General features: G+C 43.3%; 1 protein-coding gene and 1 non-coding gene across 2 annotated transcripts in view; one reads left to right on the top strand and one right to left on the bottom strand.

The window, feature by feature from the left end:
* LOC115151467 (kinesin-like protein KIF1A) overlaps window positions 1-18,986 on the bottom strand; it is a gene marked incomplete in the record, with an annotated part of 143,354 nt that overhangs the window by 47,942 nt on the left and 76,426 nt on the right. The window contains 11 exon segments of the mRNA XM_029695430.1: window positions 1,599-1,777; window positions 2,006-2,154; window positions 3,894-3,987; window positions 4,120-4,192; window positions 4,412-4,592; window positions 5,165-5,245; window positions 5,514-5,620; window positions 5,754-5,833; window positions 13,026-13,101; window positions 14,913-14,992; window positions 15,312-15,445. Of these exon segments, the coding sequence (XP_029551290.1) occupies window positions 1,599-1,777; window positions 2,006-2,154; window positions 3,894-3,987; window positions 4,120-4,192; window positions 4,412-4,592; window positions 5,165-5,245; window positions 5,514-5,620; window positions 5,754-5,833; window positions 13,026-13,101; window positions 14,913-14,992; window positions 15,312-15,445 (1,234 nt within the window).
* trnaa-ugc (transfer RNA alanine (anticodon UGC)) lies at window positions 15,121-15,193 on the top strand. Its single transcript has one exon. It is a non-coding gene; the product is annotated as a tRNA-Ala (tRNA).

The raw sequence follows: 18,986 nt of genomic DNA on the forward strand, positions 1-18,986 counted from the left end.
GCTGGCTACATGTTACAGTACTAAATAGACTGGGATTAGACCTGGTGCTGGCTACATGTTACAGTACTAAATAGACTGGGATTAGACCTGGTGCTGGCTACATGTTACAGTACTAAATAGACTGGGATTAGACCTGGTGCTGGCTACATGTTACAGTACTAAATAGACTGGGATTAGACCTGGTGCTGGCTACATGTTACAGTACTAAATAAACTGGGATTAGACCTGGTGCTGGCTTCATGATACAGTACTAAATAGACTGGGATTAGACCCGGTGCTGGCTTCATGTTACAGTACTAAATAGACTGGGATTAGACCTGGTGCTGGCTACGTTACAGTACTAAATAGACTGGGATTAGACCTGGTGCTGGCTACATGTTACAGTACTAAATAGACTGGGATTAGACCTGGTGCTGGCTACATGTTACAGTACTAAATAGACTGGGATTAGACCTGGTGCTGGCTACATGTTACAGTACTAAATAGACTGGGATTAGACCTGGTGCTGGCTTCATGTTACAGTACTAAATAGACTGGGATTAGACCTGGTGCTGGCTACATGTTACAGTACTAAATAGACTGGGATTAGACCTGGTGCTGGCTTCATGTTACAGTACTAAATAGACTGGGATTAGACCTGGTGCTGGCTACATGTTACAGTACTAAATAGACTGGGATTAGACCTGGTGCTGGCTACATTTTATAGTACTAAATAGACTGGGATTAGACCTGGTGCTGGCTACATGTTACAGTACTAAATAGACTGGGATTAGACCTGGTGCTGGCTACATGTTACAGTACTAAATAGACTGGGATTAGACCTGGTGCTGGCTTCATGTTACAGTACTAAATAGACTGGGATTAGACCTGGTGCTGGCTTCATGTTACAGTACTAAATAGACTGGGATTAGACCTGGTGCTGGCTACATGTTACAGTACTAAATAGACTGGGATTAGACCTGGTGCTGGCTACATGTTACAGTACTAAATAGACTGGGATTAGACCTGGTGCTGGCTACATGTTACAGTACTAAATTGACTGGGATTAGACCTGGTGCTGGCTACATGTAAAAGATCCCCTACATTGCCAGCGAATTGAATGTTAATTTTTCTACTATAAACTCCCTCATTTTAGAGAATTTGATAGTACGTCCAACCGGCCTCACAATTACAGACCGCGTGTAACCACGCCAACACAGGACCCCCGCATCCGGCTTCTTCACCTGCGGGATCATCTGAGACCAGCCACCCGGACAGCTGATGAAACTGAGGAGTATTTCTGTAGTAAGAAAGCCCTTTTGTGTGGAAAAACGAATTCTAATTGGCGGGGCCTGGCTCCCCAGTAGGTGGGATTGGCTCCCAAGTGGGTGGGCCTGGGAGGGAGCCAGGCCCACCCAATTAGGGCATGGTTGCGCCCCTGCCCGTAGATTAGGGCCTAATTTATTTATTTCTATTGACCGATTTCCTTATATGAACTGTAACTCAGTAAAATCGTTGAATTCGTTGAATTTTTTTTAAATTCAGTTTACTTATCCTACTTTTACCACTACATGGACTATAAAACTTGGGATCTGGCTTAGTGCAGAATACTACCGTACCTGAGCTTGTCCAGTGTCCAGCAGTGGGTGGCCCCATTCTTCTGGTCCTGTACCTCCACAGCTACGATGGTCCTTGGGAACGGGCGGGTCGCTCTGTCCTTGGCTGCCTCAGGGGGCAGCAGGTCAGTGGGCAGGGGGGAGTACAGGGTGTCGGTCAGCAGCACAAACTGGAACTGGACCTGGGGGGGGGGGGGGGGGGGGGGCGAGGAGGGGCGGGGGGGGGGGGACAGAGGGACAGTTCAGACCTGGGTTCAGATTGTATTTGCGAACATGACCCCCCCCCCCCCGATCTAGCTCTCCAGTCAGACTCAATCAAACACTCAAAGCATTTGAAACAAAAAACTATATGAACCCCAAGTCTGGGACAGTTATGTTTCCGTAGGAGATGTGCTGAATTGTTCTCAAACCTTCTTCTTGAGTTCCACGCTGATGGCGTTAGCCTCCTTGAGGAAGATGGCGTTTCCCCACAGCAGGTCTCTGAGGGAGGTGAACTGGTAACAGCGCCACTTCCTGAAACCCCACAGGGCTAGCTCCGCCTCCCTCTCCGTCCACTGCACTGTGGAGCCCAGAGGGTACAACAAGATGACCCAAAACATCAACGTTCAACATCAACACAGGGAGATATACATTGTGTTTGTGTACAAAGGGATGCTATTTGAATGCAGAGCCTCGTGCAGGGCCACTGTCCTTAAACATGCACATTGATGGTAAGAGCTACACTTGTTGTATTCGGCGCATGTGACAAATAAAGTTTGATTTGATTTGACATACACTTAAAGTATGTGGACACCCCTTCAAATGAGTGGATTCGGCTATCTCAGCCACACCCATTGCTGCTGACAGGTGTATAAAATCAAACATATAGCCATGCAATCTCCATAGACAAATATTGGCAGTAGAATGGCACGTACTGAAGAGCTCAGTGACTTTCAACATGGCACCGTCATAGGATGCCACCTTTCCAATAAGTCAGTTCGTCAAATTACTGCCTCGCTAGAGCTGCCCCGGTCAACTGTAAGTGCTGTTATTGTGAAGTGGAAACGTCTAGGAGCAACAAAAGTGGTAGAACACACAAGCTCACAGAACGGGACAGCTGAGTGCTGAAGCACGTTGAAAATTGTCTGTCCTCTGTTGCAACACTCACTACCAAGTTCCAAACTGCCTCTGGAAGCAACGTCAGCACAAGAACTGTTCGTCGGGAGCTTCATGAAATGGGTTTCCATGGCCAAGCAGCCACACACAAGCCGAAGATCACCATGCACAATGCCAAGCATCGGCTGGATTGGTGTAAAGCTCGCCGCCATTGGACTCTGGAGCAGTGGAAATACATTCTCTGGGGTGATGAATACCTCTTCAACATCTGTCAGTCCAACGGACGTATCTGGGTTTGGCGGATGCCAGGAGAACACTACCTGTCCAAATGCATAGTGCCAACTGTAAAGTTTGGTGGAGGATGAATAATGGTCTGGGGCTGTTTTTCATGGTTCGGGCCCCTTAGTTCCAGTGAAGGGAAATCTTAATACTACAGCATTCAATGACATTTTAGAGGATTTTGTACTTACAACTTTGTGGCAACAGTTTGGGGAAGGCCCTTTCCTGTTTCAGCATGACAATTCTCCCATGCACAAAGTGAGGTCTATACAGAAATGGTTTGTCGAGATCAGTGTGGAAGAACTTGACTGGTTTGCACAGAGCCCTGACCTCAAGCCTATTGAAAACCTTTGGGATGAATTGGAACGTCGACTGCGAGCCAGGCCTAACCGCCCAACATCAGTGCCCGACCTCAGTAATACTCTTGTGGCTGAATGGAAGCAAGTCCCCACAGCAATGTTCCAACATCTAGTGGAAAGCCTTCCCAGAAGACTGGAGGCTGTTATAGCAGCAATGTTCCAACATCTAGTGGAAAGCCTTCCCAGAAGACTGGAGGCTGTTATAGCAGCAATGTTCCAACATCTAGTGGAAAGCCTTCCCAGAAGACTGGAGGCTGTTATAGCAGCAAAAAGGGGAACCAATGGAATGAGATGTTTGATGAGCAGCTGTACACATACTTTTGGCCATGTAGTGTAAGTTCTATTCAATATATAGGTTTTATATAGACCATTCCAGCTGTTATTTTGTTGGAATTATTAATCTTGTTTTGAACTGTTTGATACAATACAGTTAATTTCCAGTTCTGAAAATGTTAGATTTGCTCCATATTAATGCCCATGATTTTGGAATGAGATGTTCGACAGGCAGGTGTCCACATACTTTTGGCCGTGTAGTGTAAATAAAAGTCAGAAACCAGTGATGTACCTTCCTCCTCAGGCTCCTCCTCTTCCTCTCCTACTACCTCAGGGTAATATCGGTCTACTTGTTTCTGAAGGGCTTCCAGCTTGCTCTCATAATCCTGAGGAAATGGTCACATGATCAGGCTTTAACTAGAAAATAATTCAGACTTAATGTAATTCAGACTCAGACTCAATGTATTAACAAAATGGTAACATTTTAGTGATCTTGTCCATTTGTTAATATGTCTCACCATCCTCTGCTGTTCCAGCAGGTTGTGTGTCTCTTCTCTCTCTTTACGGTACTGGTCTTCCAGCTCCTGAAGCCTGTACACAACCATAGATGTCATCTCAACTCTCCCACAACCACAGACTCATCTCAACTCTCCCACAACCGTAGACGTCATCTCAACTCTCCCTTACTCACAACCACAGACTCATCTCAACTCTCACACACTCACCTCTGAATCCTCTCCTCTCTCTTACATTATTTACTCAACCTAGCCTCTCTTCTCCCTTGTCTCTCCTCCCCTTCTCCCCTCTCACCTCTGGTCCATCTCCTGCTTCATGTCGATGCCCTGTTTATCCAGCAGTTCTCTCTGTGCGAAGGCCCAGTCCACCGGCTCCACGGGGGTGTCGGCGCAGGGTGTCTTCTCCCGCTCCTGTCGCGCCTGCTCTGGGTGGTTGAACCGGAACACATGGCTCTTACCCAGAATAATACGGTTCCCTGGAGGACAGGTTGATCCAGGAAGCAGGGAGAGAGACGTTTCAAAAAGCATTCCAGTGACCGGTACAAATGTCCGGATAGACATTGAAGAATGTTACAAAAAGCAAAAGAGAAGCGGTAGAAATTGAGTAGGAAAGTGTAGAGGACATCTCCAGACCAGAGGATGAAAAGGAAGAGAGAGAGAAAGAGAGGGAAAGAGTGTGTGAGAGAGAGAGGGATAGAAAGAGAGGGAAAGAGTGAGAGAGAGAGGGAGAGAGAGAGAGGGAAAGAGGGAGAGAGAGAGGGAGAGAGAGAGAGAGAGAGAGAGAGAGAGAGAAAGAGAGGGAAAGAGTGAGAGAGAGGGAAGAGATGGAAAGAGAGAGAGGGAAAGAGAGGGAAAGAGTGAGAGAGAGGGAGAGCGAGAGAGAGAGAGAGAGAGAGAGGGAGAGGAGAGAGAGAGAGAGGGAGAGAGAGCGAGAGCGAGAGAGAGAGAGAGAGAGAGCGGGAGAGAGAGAGAGAGAGAGAGAGAGAGAGAGAGAGAGAGGGAGAGAGAGAGAAAGAGAGGGAAAGAGTGAGAGAGATAGTTGACCCACCTGATTTGAGGACTGTAGCCTCTGTGACCCTCTTCCCATTGACGTAGGTCTCAGCTCCCTCACAGGGCTCCAGGGTGACTGCTACTGGGGCAGAAAGGAGACAGACAGGGAGATAGACCTTCCGAGACACTACCTGCATCTTAATTATCCACCCTTTTCCATGAAGTGTGCGTTTGTGCATGGTCTCTTACACCAATCCTATCCTTGCTTTTAAATTCAAGTAAGATAGTGCCCTTTAAGGAAAATAATAGAGAATTGTGACGCATGGTACAGTATCCACACGAACAATAATAACACACCCAGCCTCTAATCAGTAAACCCAAAGCCCAGGCAGGGTCCAATATCTCACCTTCTCCAATGGGTCCCGTTGTAGAGGTAAATGTACAGTGTTCATCCTTGATGAAGTGACCACTGAGCACAATGTCCTGTCTGCTGCTGGCGTCCACACGACCGACCCTGTGGGAAAGAAAGGAATCAATATTAGGTTATTTGTATACAAAATGTGTGATATTCTACATAAAAAGATACATAACGTAGTATGTAAGCCATTGTGATGTCTCAGACGTTATTCCCATAACATCTCTCTTACTTGGTGTCGCCACCTTTGATGTAGTACAGCAGGCACTCTGACATCAGGGGGTCCTCGTTGAGGTTCACCAGGTGAGGAGTCTACAGCAGAGAGGGTTCATACGGGTTCATACGGGTTCATACGGGTTCATATAGATTCATATAGGTTCATATGGGTTCATATAGGTTCATATGGGTTCATATAGGTTCATACGGGTTCATATAGATTCATATAGATTCATATAGGTTCATATAGGTTCATATGGGTTCATATAGGTTCATACGGGTTCATACGGGTTCATACGGGTTCATATAGATTCATATAGATTCATATAGGTTCATATAGGTTCATATGGGTTCATACGGGTTCATACGGGTTCATATAGATTCATATAGATTCATATAGGTTCATATGGGTTCATATAGGTTCATATGGGTTCATATGTGTTCATTTAGGTTCATATGTGTTCATTTAGGTTCATATGGGACTTCATTTACCTGTTGTCTCATCTAATGTATCAAATGTGGTCATATCATTTGTTAAACCTAATTTCATTATTTTTTTTTACTATCTATACAAACTTGTACATCTGAACAACAACTTACAGACGTACACAAACTATTTTAGGGATTTTTTTATTTCACGCTCATGAAACATGTTGTGTTTATAATTATTATGTTCAGTATGAGCCTCGACTGTCTTGGTGTGTTTGGACTATGATAGATCCTTACTGATGTGGACACCAAGGAACTTGAAACTCTCGACCCGCTCCGCTACAGCCCCATTAATGTTAATGGGGTCCTGTTCAGCCTGCCTTTTCCTGTAGTCCACGATCAGCTCCTTTGTCTTGCTCACATTGAGGGAGAGGTTGTTGTCCTGGAAACCACACCGCCATTTCTCTGACCTCCTCCCTATAGGCTGTCACATCATTGTCACTGTTGTGTCATCAGCAAACTTAATGATGTTGTTGGAGTCTTGTTAGACCACGCGGTCATGGGTGAACAGGGAGTACAGGAGGGGACTAAGTACACACCCCTGAGGGGCCCCAGTGTTGAGGATCAGCATGGCAGATGTGTTGTTGCCTACCCTTACCACCTGGGGGTTAGGGTTAGGAAGGAAGTCAGGAAGTCCAGGATCCAGTTGCAGAGGGAGGTGTTTAGTCTCAGAGTCCTTAGCTTAGTGATGAGCTTCGATGGCAGGGTACTATGGTGTTGAACGTTGAGCTGTAGTCAATGAACAGCATTCTCACATACGTGTTCCTTTTGTCCAGGTGGGAAAGGGCAATGTGGAGTGCGATTAAGATTGCGTCATCTGTGGATCTGTTGGGGCGGTATGCAAATTGGAGTGGGTATCCGGGAGGATCCTGTTTATGTGAGCCATGACCAGCCTTTTAAAGCACTTCATGGCTACCGACGTGAGTGCCACGATGCAGTAATCATTTAGGCAGATTATCTTCGCTTTCTTGGGCACAGGGACCATGGTGGTCTGCTTGAAACATGTAGGTATTACAGACTCAGTCAGGGAGAGGTTGAAAATGTCAGTGAAGACACTTGACAGTTGGTCCGCGCATGCTCTGAGTACACGTCCTGGTAATCCGTCTGGCCTCGCGGCTTTGTGAATGTTGACCTGTTCAAAGGTCTTGCCCACATCGGCTACCGAGAGCGTTATCACACAGTCATCCAGAACAGCTGGTGCTCTCGTGCATGCTTCAGTGTTGCTTCCCTCGAAGCGAGCATAAAAGGCATTTAGCTCGTCGTGGGTGATGTTGGCTTTCGTCGACTGGTTGAGCACTGGTACACACTACCAAGAAGGTGCAATTTGTCAAATGTAGCGCTACCGGAGTTACACAGTAATAGTGTCACTGCTATTAGCTTCACGACTGACATTTGGACCAGCGATATCAGCCCCATGAGCATGCTGAGTCTGACAGCACAGTGGGTCGTCGAGGATTTCGTACTGAGGAAAGTCGTATTGCATGCTCATGAATATGCTGGTTGTCATACCGCTGCTGCTATTTCAATGGCATTTGAGAACATGTTTGAAACTTGGAAACATGAACACAAACAACTGACACGGGAAATAAGCTCATCAACTGAGCCTGCAGCAGATGTGATACCCTCTGTCATGTCATTGAAAGGCCTGCTCAACAAAACTGTCGACATCAGGCTGTGAACAAGCGATTAGGTGGCATTCTCTCTTTACAGTGTCGCCACCATGCCCAATGCTATGTACAAGGACTGCTACTTCGATGCAGACAAGAAACAGGGTTTACGTGAAATGTTACATACACAGCTGGACAAGATGGAAACGGACACAGTGACAGTGCGCACCGAGGAAGAGAGGCCACGGACAGACTGAGCTGGAAATTCACTGCTTGACATGTATGATGAAATTCTAGTTGAGAATGAAATGACTGAACAAATGACCAATGAAACAGCACAGCAAGTAAGTCAAAGAAATAGGTTTGGATTATGTTTTACTGACTCCCAAACACGGCCGGATGTGATACAGCCTGGATTCGAACAAGAGACTGTAGTGATGCCTCTTGCACTGAGATGCAGTGCCTTAGACCGCTGTGTCCATGTGTGTGTGTTAACTATTTAACTGTACTATAATGCTTAAAAGGCCGTACATTTTTCTATATTGGTTACCGGGAATCGGTATAGTTTTTTTGGGCAAAGAAAATATCGGAATCGGCCAAAAATGTCATATCACTATATCACAGCATATCACAGCATATCACAGCATATCACAGTTTAGCACAGCATATCACAGCATATCACAACATATCACAGCATATCAAAGTTTAGAATAGCATATCACAGCATATCACAGCCTATCACAGCATATCACAGTTTAGCACAGCATATCACAGCATATCATAGCAAATCACAGTTTAGCAGAGCATATCACAGCATATCACAGCATATCACCGTTTAGCACAGCATATCACAGCATATCTCCATTTAGCACAGCATATCACAGCATATCACAGCATATCACAGCATATCACAGTTTAGCACAGCATATCACAGCATATCACTGTTTAGCACAGCATATCACAGCATATCGCCATTTAGCACAGCATATCACAGCATATCACAGCATATCACAGCATATCACAGCATATCGCCATTTAGCACAGCATATCACAGTTTATCACAGCATATCACAGCATATCACAGTTTAGCACAGCATATCACAGCATATCACCATTTAGCACAGCATATCACAGCTTTACACCATCACTAATTACACTCAGCACATTTAACTCCCTCCCCTTAAGTATTTCAATCGCTGCGCTAGAAAGATTCCACGGTCATGTGTTATCAAGAAACCTGCCTTATTGCGGGACATGACTCCGATGTTGATCTAGGGTCAGAGGCATTCAAATTTGTTTTGGCAATATATCTTTATTACAAACTTCAAATATACAATTACAGCATTGTTAGAGGCATTCAATTTAACCCCCTAGAGTCGACTGATGCACCGGTGCGTCAATCTAAGTTACTTTTTTTTTGTTCATTTGAATGGTTTGACCTGCAAAAACTGTTTTCCATTTTGTTCTACACGTATCACGGGACTCGTCTGAAGGTAACCGTTACTGGTTTAAAAAAAAAAAGGAAGTATGAAGGTAGTTTTGTGCCTACCCCCCAAAAAAGGGGTTAAATATGTGTAAAAAATATATATTTTTTAATATTTGCAAGATTTAGGACAAACACTTCAAAACATTTTTTCTTCTTATTTATGTTTTTTTAATTTATATTTTTAACTGTCCTTTTCACCGTTTATGAACGTGTTATTCAATGCATTTCTAAGGGTTATTTTATCAAATCATTTTTTAAAGTATTTTATGATACATAAAGAGGTCCTAAAATTCTGAATTTGCTAAATGGTCTATAGTATGACCATCTTAAAACAATTCCATATGTCAGCTTTAGAATGAACTGAATAAAAACGCACTCAAGTATAGATCTGGTGCCTGTAGAGAAGCACAGAGGATGAGTCCCAAATTGAACCCAAATGGAACCTTATTCTATATATAATGCACTATGTAGGGATTAGGGTGCCATTGTGGACAGACCCCAGAGGCTCCCTCTTTAGGTAGGAGATGAGGAGGAGTTTAAAGAAATGCAAAATAGCCAGACACCCATGGGATTTACAGCCTCTGTGTGACTCATTTATACCCATCAAAACAACAGCTGTGGCGAACTAGGAAACACAAATGCTATAAATCTTCATAAATATACCGAATGTGTTTGCTTCTCTGTGTTTACATCACTCTGCTGCTTGAAGCTTGAAGCAGAGTGTATACTAACGACTTTGTTTGCTTGGAATAATGAAGTAGATTAAAGGAGAAGAAGTCTAAATTAATCAAAATCCTTAACTTAATGAAAAAGGAAACGGTTGTTTGATCTCCTCCCCTGCTGTAAAGCTGTACATAACAGTCAGTAAAGCTAGAGAGACTTATGTATACAGGCTGAGATGGGAGATGGAGGGCATATCAGGGAAAGGCACACCCTATCCCAATTCTCTTGGCCTTAGCCCTTCAATGTATGCAGATCTGAAAACGTCTGGATAGGTATAAAGTATACACATTTCCAACGTTTTAATATGGGCTGTGTTGATACATGCTCTCTTTAATCAAACGGAACGAGGAATCAAGAGAGTTGAAGCAGAAGGATATGTAAAGGTCACAGTCTAGTGAAACACTCAGAGGAGAGTAAGAGTAGGAGTCTCCAGACAGAGCAGAGCATCCAGTATGGGAGATTGGACACTTCAGAGGGACCAACCTCATTGGGTGAGAACAGCCCTACTGTGTCAATGAACACAGCCTCGGGCTTTCTGCTCTGCTCTGATGACGAGGGCTTGGAAGTAAATAAACATTAATAACGCATCAAAATAAAACATATTCTATTCAAGTCTATTTTAACTTGCTCAACCACTGAAAATATCGAGGATATCCAAGTCCATAGAGTTAAATAAATCCTAGAGGGAGTACTTCCTATCTTTTCCATTGAACACTTCTGTGACAGCATGTGAGGCGCCATAGAAGGCTCATTCAAGAACATATAGTGCATTCGGGAAAGTATTCAGACCCTTTCACTTTTACCACATTCGGTTACGTTACAGCCTTATTAAAAAAATGATTTAAAAAATCAAAATCAATGTACACACAATACCCCATAATGCCAAATCGAAACAGTTATTTTTTACATTTTTGCAAATGTATTCAAAATAAAAAACAGAAATACATTATTTACATAAGTATTCAGACTCTTTGCTATGAGACTTGAAATTGAGCTCAGGTGCATCCTGTTTCCATTGATCATCCTTGAGATGTTTCTACAACTTGATTGGAATCCACCTGTGGTAAATTCAATTGAATGGACATGATTTGGAAAGGCACACTCCTGTCTATATAAGGTCCTACAGCTTACAGTGCATGTCAGAGCAAAAACCAAGCCATGAGGTTGGAGGAATTGCCCGTAGAGCTCCAAGATGGGACTGTGATGAGGTACAGATCTGGGGAAGGGCACCAAAACATTTCTGCAGCATTGAAGGTCTCCAAGAACACAGTGGCCTCCATCATTCTTAAATGGAAGAAGTTTGGAAGCACCAAGACTCCTAGAGCTGGCCGCCCGGCCAAACTGAGCAATCAGGGGAGAAGGGCCACCTCAGGGAGGTGACCAAGAACCCGATGGTCACTCTGACAGTGCTCCAGAGTTCCTCTGTGGAGATGGGAGAACCTTCCAGAAGGACAACCATCTCTGCAGCACTCCACCAATCAGGCCTTTATGGTAGAGTGGCCAGACGGAAGCCACTCCTCAGTAAAAGGCACATGACAGCCTGCTTGGAGCTTGCCAAAAGGCACCTAAAGACTCTCAGACCATGAGAAACAAGATTCCCTGGTCTGATGAAACCAAGATTGAGCACTTTGGCCTGAATGCCAAGCGTCACGTCTGGAGGAAACCGGGCACCATCCCTACGGTGAAGCATGGTGATGGCAGCATCATGTTGTGGGGATGTTTTTCAGCAGCAAGGACTAGGAGACTAGTCAGGATTGAGAGAAAGCTGAACGGAGCAAAGTACAGAGAGATCCTTGATGAAAACCTGCTCCAGAGCGCTCAGGACCTCAGATTGGGGCGAAGGTTCACCTTCCGAAAGGAGAACGACCCTAAGCACACAGCCAAGACAATGAAGGAGTGACTTCAGGACTGGTCTCTGAATGTCCTTGAGTGGCCCAGTCAGAGCCCAGACTTGAACCCGATCGAACATCTCTGGAGAGACCTGAAAATAGCTGTGTATCAACGCCCCCCCCATCCAACCTGACAGATCTGCAGAGAAGAATGGGAGAAACTTCTCAAATACAGGTGTGCCCAGCTTGTAGCGTCATACCCAAGAAGACTCAAGGCTGTAATCACTGCCAAAGGTGCTTCAACAAAGCACTGAGTAAAGGGTCTTAATACTTATGTAAATGTTATTTTTTATACATTTGCTAAAATTTCTAAAAAACAGTTTTTGCTTTGTCATTTTGGGGTATTGTGTGTAGATTGATGAGGAAAAACAATGATTTAATCAATTTTAGAATAAGGCTGTAACGTAACAAAATGTGGAAAAAGTCAAGGGGTCCGAATACTTTCTGAATGCACTGTAGGTAGTGCAAAGTATCATTAACCGAACCCTAACCTAACCCTGACCTAACCCTAATCTAACCCTAACCTAACCTAACCCTGACCTAACCCTAACCCTGACCTAACCCTGACCTAACCCTAACCTAACCCTAACCCTGACCTAACCTAACCCTAACCTAATCCTAACCTAATCCTAACCTAACCCTGACCTAACCCTAATCTAACCCTGATCTAACCCTGACCTAACCCTAACCTAACCCTGACCTAAACCTAACCCTGACCTAACCCTAACCTAACCCTAACCCTGACCTAACCCTAACCTAACCCTAACCCTAATCTAACCCTAACCTAACCCTGACCTAACCCTGACCTAACCCTGACCTAACCCTAATCTAACCCTAACCCTGATCTAAACCTAACCTAACCCTAACCCTGATCTAACCCTAATCTAACCCTAACCCTGACCTAACCCTAACCTAACCCTAACCCTAATCTAACCCTAACCTAACCCTAACCTAACCCTGACCTAACCCTAATCTAACCCTAACCTAACCCTAACCTAACCCTAACCTAACCCTGACCTAACCCTGACCTAATCCTAACCTAACCTGAATAGCTGACCTGTTAAATGATGTCTGTTAATGTGTTGATGTCTTACCTTCTTGGGGGAGAACACTCCCACGGTCCCTCCGTCTTCCCTCATAGCCACGCCCATCTCAGCCAGCAGGGCCTCTCTGTGGAAGAGAACAGACAGTTGTACAACGGCCCAGGGTTGGGGTCAATTCAGGAAGTGATTTGAATTTAAAATGTAAAAATGTTTTTTTTAATTTTTTTAATAAGACTGTAAGCCTTTTTGGCTTATTTAAGAGTCAATAAAAAATAAAATACCTTTTTTCAATTATTGAACTTGTATTTCATTTTACTTCCTGAATTAACTGAATTTAATTCGAATTGACCCCAACCCTGCAGCGGTCTTCTATTCTTCCATGTTCCTTGGATCCGGAGACTGTATGAGCTTTACCTTATAATCTATACTGTAATACTGTGTGGGCCTTTCCTTATAATCTATACTATAAGACTGTATTGGCCTTTCCTTATAATCTATACTGTAAAACTGTATTGGCCTTTCCTTATAATCTATACTGTAAGACTGTATTGGCCTTTCCTTATAATCTATACTGTAAGACTGTATTGGCCTTTCCTTATAATCTATACTATAAGACTGTATTGGCCTTTCCTTATAATCTATACTATAAGACTGTATTGGCCTTTCCTTATAATCTATACAGTGAGACTGTATTGGCCTTTCCTTATAATCTATACTATAAGACTGTATTGGCCTTTCCTTATAATCTATACTGTGAGACTGTATTGGCCTTTCCTTATAATCTATACTATAAGACTGTATTGGCCTTTCCTTATAATCTATACTGTGAGACTGTATTGGCCTTTCCTTATAATCTATACTGTGAGACTGTATTGGCCTTTCCTTATAATCTATACTATAAGACTGTATTGGCCTTTCCTTATAATCTATACTATAAGACTGTATTGGCCTTTCCTTATAATGTATACTATAAGAATGTATTGGCCTTTCCTTATAATCTATACTGTGAGACTGTATTGGCCTTTCCTTATAATCTATACTATAAGACTGTATTGGCCTTTCCTTATAATCTATACTGTAAGACTGTATTGGCCTTTCCTTATAATGTATACTATAAGAATGTATTGGCCTTTCCTTATAATCTATACTGTGAGACTGTATTGGCCTTTCCTTATAATCTATACTGTAAGACTGTATTGGCCTTTCCTTATAATCTATACTGTGAGACTGTATTGGCCTTTCCTTATAATCTATACTATAAGACTGTATTGGCCTTTCCTTATAATCTATACTGTGAGACTGTATTGGCCTTTCCTTATAATCTATACTGTGAGACTGTATTGGCCTTTCCTTATAATGTATACTATAAGAATGTATTGGCCTTTCCTTATAATCTATACTGTGAGACTGTATTGGCCTTTCCTTATAATCTATACTGTGAGACTGTATTGGCCTTTCCTTATAATCTATACTATAAGACTGTATTGGCCTTTCCTTATAATCTATACTGTGAGACTGTATTGGCCTTTCCTTATAATCTATACTGTGAGACTGTATTGGCCTTTCCTTATAATCTATACTGTGAGACTGTATTGGCCTTTCCTTATAATCTATACTATAAGACTGTATTGGCCTTTCCTTATAATCTATACTATAAGACTGTATTGGCCTTTCCTTATAATCTATACTATAAGACTGTATTGGCCTTTCCTTATAATCTATACTATAAGACTGTATTGGCCTTTCCTTATAATCTATACTATAAGACTGTATTGGCCTTTCCTTATAATCTATACTATAAGACTGTATTGGCCTTTCCTTATAATCTATACTATAAGACTGTATTGGCCTTTCCTTATAATCTATACTGTGAGACTGTATTGGCCTTTCCTTATAATCTATACTGTGAGTAGAGATGTGGAAGTTGTAGTAACTCACCTTTCCATTCTGATGGCTTCTGTTCTGCGAAGTTTCTCTTCCCAGGTTTCATTGAGCTCAGCAATGATCTTCTCCGTTTCCTGATGAAATCCCCCCGAAAATATGACAAAAAAGTTGTGAACCCTCCAGTGTTCAATATGTGAAACAGAGGGTATTATGTCTGACTGTAATAAATTACTTAATCGATAAATGTATGAATTAACAGTGTCCCACTGTAGCTCAGTTGGTAGAGCATGGCGCTTGCAACGCCAAGGTTGTGGGTTCGATTCCCACGAGGGGCCAGTAATTTAAAAATGTAATAAAATGTATGCACTCTACTGTAAGTTGCTCTGGATAAGAGCGTCTGCTAAATGACAAAAATGTGTAAATGTAAATTTGTCAATCAAGTGATCAGTTCACCTTGAGTCTCTCGATGGCCTCCTCGCTTCCGGGGCTGAACATGATGCGGTCGTGGAGACTGGCGATGGATCCGGCTCGACTGGACAGGGCGGACAGAGAGGGGGAGGGGCTCATCCCCGTCATGGCATTGGTCACTGTGGAGAGATCATCCTTTTGATTGACAGCTTGGCGATTATTGTTATTGTTCTTGAAATCGGATAGGTCTGTCAGGGGAAGGGGGCGGGACAGAGGAAACAGGGGGTGGTGGTGGGTGGGTGGGGGGTAGGAAGTGGGGAATAGCGCAGGGACAGGGAGGTAAGAGAGACGGAGAGAAGCGGACAGAAAAGGACGAGAGGAGAAGGAAAAATAGAGAAGAAGAGAGAAGAAGAAGACATGAAACTAATCTGAAACACAAAGAGAACATTTAACTGCGAGTAAGAAACACACAAGGAAAAGAAGACAAGAGCAGCACTGTGTGCAGAAAGCCATACAAAAAGAAGAAGAGCGTAAAAGATACGGCAGCATGGGCATACAAGCGCAACTGGAGGCGCTAATCATGAAAGAAAACGATCTACCATCAAGCCAAATCCAAAGTATGTCGTCAAGCTTCAAGCAAAGCGTTTATCAGTCAGTAAGGCCATTCAGAATCGTCCTCAATTCAACACTGTCATCCATCATTATCAGTCAGTAAGGCCATTCAGAATCATCCTCAATTCAACACTGTCATCCATCATTATCAGTCAGTAAGGCCATTCAGAATCATCCTCAATTCAACACTGTCATCCATCATTATCAGTCAGTAAGGCCATTCAGAATCATCCTCAATTCAACACTGTCATCCATCATTATCAGTCAGTAAGGACATTCAGAATCGTCCTCAATTCAACACTGTCATCCATCATTATCAGTCAGTAAGGCCATTCAGAATCATCCTCAACTCAACACTGTCATCCATCATTATCAGTCAGTAAGGCCATTCAGAATCATCCTCAATTCAACACTGTCATCCATCATTATCAGTCAGTAAGGACATTCAGAATCGTCCTCAATTCAACACTGTCATCCATCATTATCAGTCAGTAAGGCCATTCAGAATCATCCTCAACTCAACACTGTCATCCATCATTATCAGTCAGTAAGGCCATTCAGAATCATCCTCAATTCAACACTGTCATCCATCATTATCAGTCAGTAAGGCCATTCAGAATCATCCTCAATTCAACACTGTCATCCGTCATTATCAGTCAGTAAGGCCATTCCGAATCATCCTCAACTCAACACCGATGTTCCTTCCTGAAGGCTCCGAGGTTAGTTCCCTGTCACATGGTACAACATGCTTTGACTCTATTCAATCCACAGACCAATAGCAAACACTCTGAAAGGAAATATGATTGTTAGTTTGCATAGTGCGCACATGTTAGCAGAAAGTACTATTCAGTCTATATCAAACTACCCATGAAGGAAATATGGTATGCATCAAACAGGCATTTCCTGTGTATTAACCAATCTGCTTCCAGGATCCAAACTACCCATGAAGGAAATATGATATGCATCAAACAGGCATTTCCTGTGTATTAACCAATCTGCTTCCAGGATCCAAACTACCCATGAAGGAAATATGATATGCATCAAACAGGCATTTCCTGTGTATTAACCAATCTGCATCCAGGATCCAAACTACCCGTTTTTGTTTTATTTTTATAAATCTAATGATGAAATACCACGAGAAGAACACACACAATACCATCTACTTTACTAGAGAGGTTTCCTTCCTCATATCAAACTCTCCATCAATGAAATCTAATGATGAAATACCATGGGAAGAACCATAGTAGACCAGCTAGACTGGAGTGCTGTGGGTGCACCTAGACACTGCTACTTTGGATATCAAATGACGTCTAAAAGCCAGTGAGGATCACTAACTGCCCTGACAGCTACTGTAAAAAAAAAAAAAAAAAAAAAAACAATCGTTAGTAAATCCATCACTGGATAACGGAAATACAAACGGAGCTAACTTCCTGGTCTCTATCCACAGTACTATACTGATAGGGATGTAGCTAACTTCCTGGTCTCTCCACAGTACTATACTGATAGGGATGTAGCTAACTTCCTGGTCTCTATCCACAGTACTATACTGATAGGGATGTAGCTAACTTCCTGGTCTCTCCACAGTACTATACTGATAGGGATGTAGCTAACTTCCTGGTCTCTCCACAGTACTATACTGATAGGGATGTAGCTAACTTCCTGGTCTCTCCACAGTACTATACTGATAGGGATGTAGCTAACTTCCTGGTCTCTCCACAGTACTATACTGATAGGGATGTAGCTAACTTCCTGGTCTCTCCACAGTACTATACTGATAGGGATGTAGCTAACTTCCTGGTCTCTCCACAGTACTATACTGATAGGGATGTAGCTAACTTCCTGGTCTCTATCCACAGTACTATACTGATAGGGATGTAGCTAACTTCCTGGTCTCTATCCACAGTACTATACTGATAGGGATGTAGCTAACTTCCTGGTCTCTCCACAGTACTATACTGATAGGGATGTAGCTAACTTCCTGGTCTCTCCACAGTACTATACTGATAGGGATGTAGCTAACTTCCTGGTCTCTCCACAGTACTATACTGATAGGGATGTAGCTAACTTCCTGGTCTCTCCACAGTACTATACTGATAGGGATGTAGCTAACTTCCTGGTCTCTATCCACAGTACTATACTTCAGAGAGAGGGGATGTGGTTTCCTTCCTGGTCTCTCCACAGTGCTATACTTCAGAGAGAGAGGGGATGTGGTTTCCTTCCTGGTCTCTATCCACAGTACTATACTTCAGAGAGAGGGGATGTGGATTCCTTCCTGGTCTCTATCCACAGTACTATACTTCAGAGAGAGGGGATGTGGTTTCCTTCCTGGTCTCTATCCACAGTACTATACTGATAGGGATGTAGCTAACTTCCTGGTCTCTCCACAGTACTATACTGATAGGGATGTAGCTAACTTCCTGGTCTCTCCACAGTACTATACTGATAGGGATGTAGCTAACTTCCTGGTCTCTCCACAGTACTATACTGATAGGGATGTAGCTAACTTCCTGGTCTCTCCACAGTACTATACTGATAGGGATGTAGCTAACTTCCTGGTCTCTATCCACAGTACTATACTGATAGGGATGTAGCTAACTTCCTGGTCTCTATCCACAGTACTATACTGATAGGGATGTAGCTAACTTCCTGGTCTCTCCACAGTACTATACTGATAGGGATGTAGCTAACTTCCTGGTCTCTCCACAGTACTATACTGATAGGGATGTAGCTAACTTCCTGGTCTCTCCACAGTACTATACTGATAGGGATGTAGCTAACTTCCTGGTCTCTCCACAGTACTATACTGATAGGGATGTAGCTAACTTCCTGGTCTCTATCCACAGTACTATACTTCAGAGAGAGGGGATGTGGTTTCCTTCCTGGTCTCTCCACAGTGCTATACTTCAGAGAGAGAGGGGATGTGGTTTCCTTCCTGGTCTCTATCCACAGTACTATACTTCAGAGAGAGGGGATGTGGATTCCTTCCTGGTCTCTATCCACAGTACTATACTTCAGAGAGAGGGGATGTGGTTTCCTTCCTGGTCTCTATCCACAGTACTATACTTCAGAGAGAGAGGATGTGGTTTCCTTCCTGGTCTCTCTCCACAG

This window comes from Salmo trutta, chromosome 17, assembly GCF_901001165.1.
Source record: "Salmo trutta chromosome 17, fSalTru1.1, whole genome shotgun sequence".
Classification (NCBI taxonomy): domain Eukaryota; kingdom Metazoa; phylum Chordata; class Actinopteri; order Salmoniformes; family Salmonidae; genus Salmo; species Salmo trutta.